The 9,421-nt window shown below is 39.6% G+C and overlaps 1 protein-coding gene across 1 annotated transcript; it reads right to left on the bottom strand.

The window, feature by feature from the left end:
• Positions 1-796: 796 nt before the first annotated feature.
• Positions 797-4,162, bottom strand: LOC141923845 (secreted frizzled-related protein 2-like). Its single transcript, XM_074825484.1, has 4 exons — positions 3,876-4,162; positions 3,178-3,347; positions 2,187-2,279; positions 797-1,107 (listed from the first exon to the last, which is right to left on the bottom strand). Exons 1-4 carry the CDS (start codon positions 4,160-4,162, stop codon positions 797-799), a joined length of 861 nt encoding a protein of 286 aa, XP_074681585.1.
• Between the last annotated feature and the right edge of the window lie 5,259 nt (positions 4,163-9,421).

Here is a 9,421-nt window from a genome sequence, read left to right as displayed (position 1 = left end):
ATGTGGCCACTGTAATATTTCGCATTTCTTGAATGTTATCACTGCATTAGTACCCTGCAGACCACTTAGACAACTGGTAAAGTTTATACATTGACTTTTGTAATGTGTCTGAAAATGAAAAGGGACCTTTCAGTAGCAGCGACCTAATTTAGTTTCCAGTTGAACCACTGTCACGTTCAAGATGGTCAGGCAAGAATAAAAAGTTTCAAAAACTGCATCTAGCCTATGCTCTCAGGTGTTACCACTGAGACACAGTCAGCTCTGTCATTGTAAAATGACACCCAATAATCAAATATTCTTGTGGCTGGGGCCAACCAAATTGTGTTTACAATTACTTATTCCTATTTATTCCACTTTGATTCTGGCAAAAGTGACCAGCAGAGGGCTGCCTTCTTTTAAAATACTCTAATGGCAGAAAATGAGGTGGATTTATGAAACATTAAGCAAGGGAAAGTTTAGGTAACTAGAGAAAATGGCAGAGTGTGTGGTACAGAAAAATACATTAAAGATAGTTAGCTGGATTAAAACTATTTTATAGCAGTTTTTGCACATATTACAAAGTTTTTTGCAATAACTCCAAGAAACATTTATACATCGTTGGCCAAGTTCAAACTTGATGTGAATAGCTGTAACACTACACAAAGAAGGCCTAATAACACTGGGGTTTAAGTTCAATTTATAATACAACTTAGAAGGAAGTCAAGACTTTACATTCCACTTATAATACATTCCTATTTACAAGATAGGTTTGGAATGAGAAGTATAATCATCTTTTTACAAATAATATGATAACTATTTACAAGCATTTATGGTATCTCCACTTCTGAGTGGCCAAAGTCAGCTGGGAGTCCCTCCTCTGCCAACGATAAACCTGGTTTACTAAAATGATGCCCTCTTCAATATTCCCCACAAGGAGATATACCACGGGACGATGGGTCAGAGTCATCCTCTGCGTACAGTTTTCATTGATAAGCAGCCACTGTTGTATCATACTCTGAGTTTCATAAGGCAAGAGTGAGCCCTGGGTAATGAATTCCACTTGGCATTCGATGTTATACTCTCGGTCACCAAATACTGTTCTCTTCTTGGATAGCTTTACTTTCACTGCTGAGAAAAAAAAGGAAACTCCATTTACTCAACTGGAGAAAGAAACACTAACAATGAAAGCAGGTTGATTGCTTTAAAATACTGTCATAATTTATGCTGATAGGGTATGGCAAGGCCTTCTCCAGCAGCAGTATACATTTTAAAAACTAAAGGTTATGTAGTAAAGAAATTTTTTCATGGAATTAGACAACTAGGAAAAAATATTTTCACAAAAGTTAGTAATGTATTTTTACCATCACCATGTATGTCAGACTTTTTGGATAATTAGCTGTTGTAAGCTGTTGGTGTTGTTCTTGTATCATGAGGCTGCCCAGCTTGCCCAAGCAATTCTCCTGAAACTCATTTTGTTCATGGTAGGAACTCGTCAGTAAAAATAGCTAGTAATGCTTGCTGATACCACCCTCTTACATATTCCCTTTCATTATAGGCATCTACCTACCCCAGTTGATTCCACCAGCACTTCTTAGCACGAAATTTCTCTATACCGCTTGATCTAAAGTCAGCCAAAGCCACCGAGAATCTCTGTACTGATGTCAGAGGGCTATGCAGGAAGTTTCTAGGGCAAACTCTAAAGTATTCCATGTCACTCCAGTAAGACAACATGAGGTAAGAATTTCTTTTACTGATACAATTTTCTGAGTCTCCTTTTCAGTAAGCTATGTATCACAAAAAATGCATGCACACAAGTAACAAGGACACACTGTTCACTGGTAAAACACCAAACCTTTACTTTGGGTTTAACCACTAGTAAAAGGCAAACCTGCTTATTTGGCTGCTTTTGCCAGAAATATTTTCCATAAAGCATGTTGTACTACAATGTAGACAACTAGACAAGAACAGAAGACCTATTTGGTTGTAAACTAGATCATCAATAAATCTTTCATGCAAAATAAATTCTGCTTATATTTTGATTAGAAAGAACATATTCTGAAAAGCAACCTAAAGTTAAGTCAGCAGCCAAACTCTTAATCCTTTGAAATTCAAGCAGAAATTGTCATTTATTCTCATTCTAATTTTAAAGCATTTTAGAAGGAGAGATGTTAGTCTTTTTAATAGCAGCCATATTAGCAAGGACTTACCAAAGTTACTGTCACAGAAAACTTCAAGAACTCTTCTATGCGTAAAGAATTCCTCCACTGCTGGGCAAGTCTGGCAGGCAGGCTTTGGTAGGACTGGTAAGAAATTACAAAGTCTCATTGTTATCTTTCAGAATCTTTTGTTTTAATTTTCTGCTGTCAAAGCTGAGAGCCCACTGTTTAACCACAGGGATGACAGAGGAAATAAGCAGTTGGTCAGTGATAATATAAAAAGTCTACACACTTCTCTGAAAATACAGCTAGGGATAAAAAGGAGTTTCATTTTCCATGCACGTTCAGTCCTTGTTCAGACTGACAAGCTCAATTATCAGCATCAAATACAGTATTATTTTTAATACAGCTATGGTGGGTGGGAAAGGGGTTAGCTGGCTGATTCTATCAGTGACTCTGGGTGCAGTTGAGCTAGGATTGTGAATGTATGAATTTGGGTATGCTAGCTGCAATGGATTCCTACTGTTTTCTGGAGAAGTTAATAAGCCTGAGTGCATCTGAAGATTTGAACATTAATGTCATGATAACTCAGATTTCCCAAAGGAAAATCAGAGAATAAATCATCCCAACTTTTCTAAGATGATCTGAGAACCAATTCATTGTAGACATAAATTTATCTGTGATAAGGGCCATTGGTAAGTCTATAAAGAGATCTCAAAATAAATCAGTGTGCTGTCATGGGTATGATACTGCCCATAGCTGTGCAGGGTGATAATTGCCTTCCTCCACTGTCTAAGCGTAGACTACCTACACTTTATTTTTTTGAAGCGATGCTGATTTACACCATCTGAGGTCTGCTGCAGCTTACACTGCAAGTACTAGCACTTTCCCCTGCCATCTGCATGAACAGGGTGAAGCAGTACCAACAGACACAACTCCATTTACAAAATCACAGACTCTCTGGGAATGGTGTCCTTTGTATCTCCTTGATTCCCAGGAACACAGAGTACGGCCACTCTCCCCTGGGCCATCTTCCAGCTACCTTTGTCCAAGTATTTATATTCCTTTGTAAGAGATGCCAGGCACATGTCCTCATCTGCAGGGAATCGATCACAGTCCAGACTGTCAGGCCAGGGGTGTCCGTGGCAGGTGAGAACAGGGGCGCAGCTCTCACGGACAGCAACACACATGCTCCTGCAAGGATGGATAAACCTGTCGCCAGGGGAAATACCAGGATGAATTAGTTAAACTCACTCAGTGATAACAGAAACTATTGCAACAGTGATTTCTGTGCAAAGTACGTTGTTTCACTGGTATTTAACATTCTTCAACAATAATGTAGTGCCAGAAGCATCAACTGTGCAAACTGCACAAGTGGTCTGTACATGGACTAGACTGTGCTTACAGTATTGTCACAGTTTTAAAAATGCATTTATTACAACCTGAGAAAAGCTTCAACAAGAGCCTGATTCTATTAATAATAGGTGCTTCAACTCTAAATTAACCAGAACAAAATGTCAACTGTAACAAAATAAAACATGATATTCTTTGACAACAGCATTCATTTCCTCAAAGCAAACTAAAGTTGAAGAGGAACATGTTTTCAGTACTTTTCTTTCCAATGAGTATGAAAAAATTAACAGAATTATTTCAGATAAAGTGGAGATCACCTTTAGATTATGATAAACATGCATTTCATTTGATCCCTGTTGGAGTTTTGTACTGTGCTGTGGTACTTACGTATCTAAACAGATGGGTGCAAACAGGGAGCACAGGAATGTCCTCACGTGAGGGTGACAGTCCGTGTGTGTAAGGTGCTGCCAGGTGGTGGATTTTAGGATAACCTCTGCCATGCTTGTGTGTCCCATCAGGTTGGGAAGCCTCATTTCAGAGTACCCAATCTTGTGGCACATGTCCATCTCCTTGGGTATCACTACACATTTCGTGGATAATCCAATGTCAAAGCCTGTTGTCACTCTTAGGAAACCACTCAGAGCAAAAACAAGTATTTTTGCAGTCAAGAACATCTTCCAGTGACTCCTGGGCTGCTGAGCATGTAGCTGTCAAACCCCTCCAAGTGCAGGAGCACACTGGAAACCTTGTGGCTTATATACCCCAAGAGCTTAATAAACCATTGGTTATCAACTACTTATCAAATCACTCGAGACAAGACCAGGTCTTATTGCCTGTTCAAGGAATTGTTGTGATAACCAGAGAGGTGGAGACAAAGTATAGAAGTATGTTCCCTAAAGACACTGATTTGCTATAGCCTTTTCAAATGTCCCACAGGGTCAGTTGCTGCAGCGTGCTATGTGGCATATTAAATTTTGACACCTAGAAGGTTTGCTATGTGCTTTCTAAAACAAATTAAGAGATCCCCCAGAAAAAAGCTTGGGCAGACAAGCTGTCTCCTGGGGCTGCTGTGTCTCCTTTGTTTTCAGACACTGCTGACAGGGCAGGAAAAAGAGCCCAGATTGACTTATCAAGTGAAAATGTTTTGCTTGTGCTAATTGCCCATGTCTCTTCCACTGTTTTACAATGTAGAAGAGGTGCTTTCTTTGGTCAAGTGCTATAAAAGAGACAGCCTCCTGCTATTAACCAAGTATTTTGTCTGGAAATTGGGATCCTTATCCTGTGACATACTAAAGGTCGCAACATCTATTAATTTTAATAGACACCTGGAAATACAAAATTGTTTTACTGATTGGAATATGTGCCTACCAGATGGCTACAGAACTTGCATCTTTCATTTATTCAAGTTCAGTGGTGGATTTAATATTGTAGGACTGTTGTGACTATCAGTATTTATTCAGAGTGAGAAGGCAGTTACACTATGGAGAAACATTTTTATTATTTCAAATGAACCTGTCTACACTTAAAATTGCTCAAGTAATGCAGTGTTTCACCTATTTATTAATAAATTATAATTACATGAAGCTGTGTATATTTATATACACAATATAAATTATAATTACATACCAGATGTGTACTTCTTCTGTTTGCAGCACAAAAATTAGTATACATTTCTTAAGTTAAAAGTTAACAGAATTACTGAGTACTTCATTACTGTTCTTACTACAGTACTGATAAACAGCTCTTTGCTGTAGAGAAATTGGGGAATCAGTTAATATGACAGATAGTCTGAGTAATGTATAGCTTACCTATTATGAATAGAAAAGGCAGATTATTAGTTAAAAGAGTTGAAGATCTGAACAAAACATTTTGTGGAAATTTTTAATTTGAAAACACTTTGCCAACTAGTTATGGGTACTAATTTTTATTTCAATTTCTTATTACATGATTTATTGTCAGACATGTTTAGATATTAATAATACATAGGTGGATCTACTTGATTATTAGGCTAAAATGAGTATGTTCATAATAGTGTATTAGTTAGTATTACTGATGGTTGACATACATTTTTCAGAAGCAGCAGCTTTTGTGCTTGTACCTAGATGTAGCACATTTAGACAATGTGCTACATATAATTTACATGTTTATACCTAAATGTTAGATTATTAATCCTAGCATTTTTGAAATCAGTGACAAACCACCACTGATTCGTCCTTAACTGTCTTCTTTAAGCTACTGGGAAAATTACAGTATCTGTTTAAATAAGACAGAAAAAAATGACAGCATGCAAGGTTCCAGGAACTAAAGCATATTTAAAAGAATTGTCAGTTTTTCTTTTCATGTTTTGTTGCCAGCTCTGTATTTTTTCCAATAAATGTGGTTTCTCTGTATCTGTTAGCTCACTTCAAAGCAGAGGAACTCAATACCTAACCAGACTGATTTAGGCCTGATGGTAGCATCCCTTTGCCAGGTGCTCCATGTATTCCATAAGAAGTTGAAGAGCCTTATTAAAACTCAGTATAAGTCCCATTCTTGCTAAATCTCTGCAGGTATCCCTGGGGCCCACACTTCCACATAGCTGCTCTTGCTACCATTTTACCACAAAACGATGGCACGAAGCTGCTCAGCACAGGGAGAGGGCAGACGCATGCGCCAAGCCAACTGTGCAGCCTCTTTGAACATCTCCCTGATATCACCTATATCTCATGTGTGCTCAGAGCAAAGCCATGACCCAGGTACAGCTGCCCAGTGCACAGAGCTCAGCTCACACAGGCTCCAGAGATCTTGCAGACACCCTGACGTCTCTCACCTGAGAGTCACTTTGGCATTCAGCAACTGGAGTGAACCTGGACTCCATATATGAGTAGCTGCCTTATCCAGCAGGCTTCTCTATCCATCCATGTTGCTAATATCTTTACCAAGTCACCCCATAATTTTATGAAATTAATCAGATTCCTCTCTGGCCATAATAATATTATTTTGTAATACTTTTGTCATCTGATTGCTATCTGAAAGTAGGTGGCAAGATCTCTGGTGAGGGAAGCCCTTTGATTTCATGTGGGGCATGGTATTACATAGAATCATAGATCATAGAATCATAGACTGGTTTGGGTTGGAAGGGACCTTAAAGATCATACAGTTCCAGCCCCCCTGCCATGGGCAGGGAGACCTTTCACTAGACGAGGTTGTTCAAAGTCCCATCCAACCTGTCCTTGACATGCATATTTCTGAGTGATATAAAAGATAGATAGGTAGGTAGATAGATAGATAGATAGATAGATAGATAGATAGATAGATAGATAGAGTATTTGGTCTCTTGATTGATCCTAAAACCTGAGTCAACTCTGTTACTGCAGATAATGAGGGATTATAGAGTCACTAGCTCTGCAAGAATGGTCCCCCCAGCCTGTGCTGTACCCAAGACCAGGTTCCCTCTGGGTCATCACCGATGGACAGAACAGAGACAGGCATAATGAGAGCATGTGAGATGAAGATAATAAGAGCTAATACCTCTCCTGACAAACTTAGTCTCCATAGGAACTGTCTTAGAAATAAATAGTTGCGTATCTCCGAGTCACTGTTTCCTACTGGGGTTTCTCAGGGGGTAGGTCATTTATAAGCCACCACAGAGCTGTACCTTGAGGTTTCTTTTAGCCTCAGATATGTCTCAGAGAAGGCCAGCTATCTGTTGATGCTTTGCTTTTGACAAGCTTTCAGTGCATCATCATTTTGTAATGCTAAAGAAAATAATTTTTCTCTGTGTGAGTACACTGGTATCTTTGGAGGCTGAGGGCCCAACCACACGGGAGAGTTAAGGCCTCTGTGGGTCAGGAGGGAGCTGCACACTACTGCTCAGCCACATCTGGCATGGTGCTTCAGTGGGGAGCCTGGGGGATTCAAGAGTGTGGAGGAAACTTCATGGTTTTGCCATCAGAAGAACGGCAAGCCATCTGATTTGCTTCTGTTTCTTCTTGTTTTCTTGCTGTTTTGATCAAAGTAGCCATTCACCCAGGGAATAGCATGACTTTATGTGTTTGTCAGGAATGACGAAGCTCACCTGAGGGCTGAAGAATTGTCACCAGCTCTGAGAACAAAATGTGCACAGATGCCTTTGCTGGACACCTATGACTGCATTGGGTTTAAGGCTGGATCTGAAGCCAGAGCATTATCCGTAATTCAGTCATTTCTTGCTAGCCGTCTTCTGTCAGGAAAGAGCGTCATTTTTGGGAGCTTCTGATTCCTCTCTCTCTGACAAACACTGGGTTCAAGATGTTAGCTGAGTCAAATTTCTTACCCAGTGCCATCTTCAGTGTCATCATTTACTAAGGAATATATCAGTTTGACACTTCTTTTAGCTACGCTCACAAGCCACTTTAAAGCAAGGGAAAGACTTTGGCTGTGCTTCTGTTAAGCTTAATTATTTTGATGTTCTTCATGAGCAGATGCTACCTTGAAACTTGGTTTGACAGAAAGTCATTATCATTTATCATTTTTAGCAGGAGTCTGGCAGAACAGTTATTAAAAATGAACATGCAAAGTAGATTGCCATTGCTTGAGGAGTGCTTCAGGTCAGTCAGATGTTGGCTCCTCAGCAGAAGCGTGAGCTGCAGCACCCATATTGCTGTGCCACAAATTCTCCTTTTTTGTAAATGCTCAGCTGCTCATTGACATGGCGTGGAAAAAACAGGCAAATATATACACAGCTTGCTTTTGGGAACACAGTTGCCACACCAGTTAACATTCAAATTGCACAAAACCTGACAGGGGCACAGTGTTTCTAATTGTAGTGATATATGTGTGTAGAGGTTGCTTGAATAAAGACTGTCTAAAATGAAAAAAATTATTAGTTTAGCAAACTATCATGAGAATTGCAGTGTCTGCATACATTCTGAGAGGGCAGCATAAAATACAAGAACTGAGGGTTTAGAGAGACTACTGTCTCGAAATCTGGAGTCCAGCTAATGCTCTCTGAGACTTCTGAAGAAAGCTGCGTGGTTGTTCCCTTAGCCACGGGCTGTATTTATTGTTCCTGGATATGAGCAATGGTCACCTGCTGATGGACCCTGATAACAGGAACAGTGTCTGGAGGCTCACTCCCTGCCCACCTCTATATTGTCTCCTTTGATTGTTACCAGGGAGGCAGACAGAGATTAACCAAGAGCCGCTCATCAGACCCCAGTAAGAAATGGGACTGAATTTTTCTTCAAAGAAAGTAGGGGTTTGGGAGCAAACTAGCATATGTAGGGATTTTTGGTTTTAATCTAAACATTTGTTGCACTATTTGCTGGAGTAATTTTTATCTGGAGTCTAACTGCAGAGATGCAAGGCTCTCAGACAAGGATTAAAGCTTGTAACCGTGCACCCTGAGTTGCAAAAGGAGGCTGTGGAGAGGCGGTCCTCACTCTCATGACAGCTCTGCTGAACCAACATCCTTACTTTGTGGAACAAGATTTATTTCATAATGTTTCCTTTGCTTTATAAAAAAACCCAATTAGGACACATGTGGTTCTGTAAAAGAGCAGAGGAAGAGTCATAGATGGTTTTGAAAAGGCCTCATTAATTTCTTTGTCACAATGGCTTTAGCATTGCTTTAATTTTTAAAGGACAGAAATACTCTATTTCCTTATAAATCTGTAATGCAAGTTGTTAAAAGGCTCTCTGCTCTGGCATGTTGAGCTCTGTCGTTATTACTGTCAATTGATTAACTGAGAGGAAGGTTTGTTTTAACAGTGAAAGAGAAAGTTGATACTTTGAGTGACCCAAACTTAGATTCTGACTCTGCAACAAGCTTCCTGCTGAAGCTTTAACCCCACTATATTATACTCCTACACACATGGACTGTCCTAGTTAACAGTGGTTGTGGCAGGGGGATGCTCAAACTTAAATGAATTTGAATATGAAGCGTTCAGATGCTACAAGAGCAGGGAGGAGGC

Source organism: Strix aluco, chromosome 5 (genome assembly GCF_031877795.1).
Source record: "Strix aluco isolate bStrAlu1 chromosome 5, bStrAlu1.hap1, whole genome shotgun sequence".
NCBI classification, from domain to species: domain Eukaryota; kingdom Metazoa; phylum Chordata; class Aves; order Strigiformes; family Strigidae; genus Strix; species Strix aluco.
This window is presented reverse-complemented; position numbering and strand designations above follow the sequence as displayed.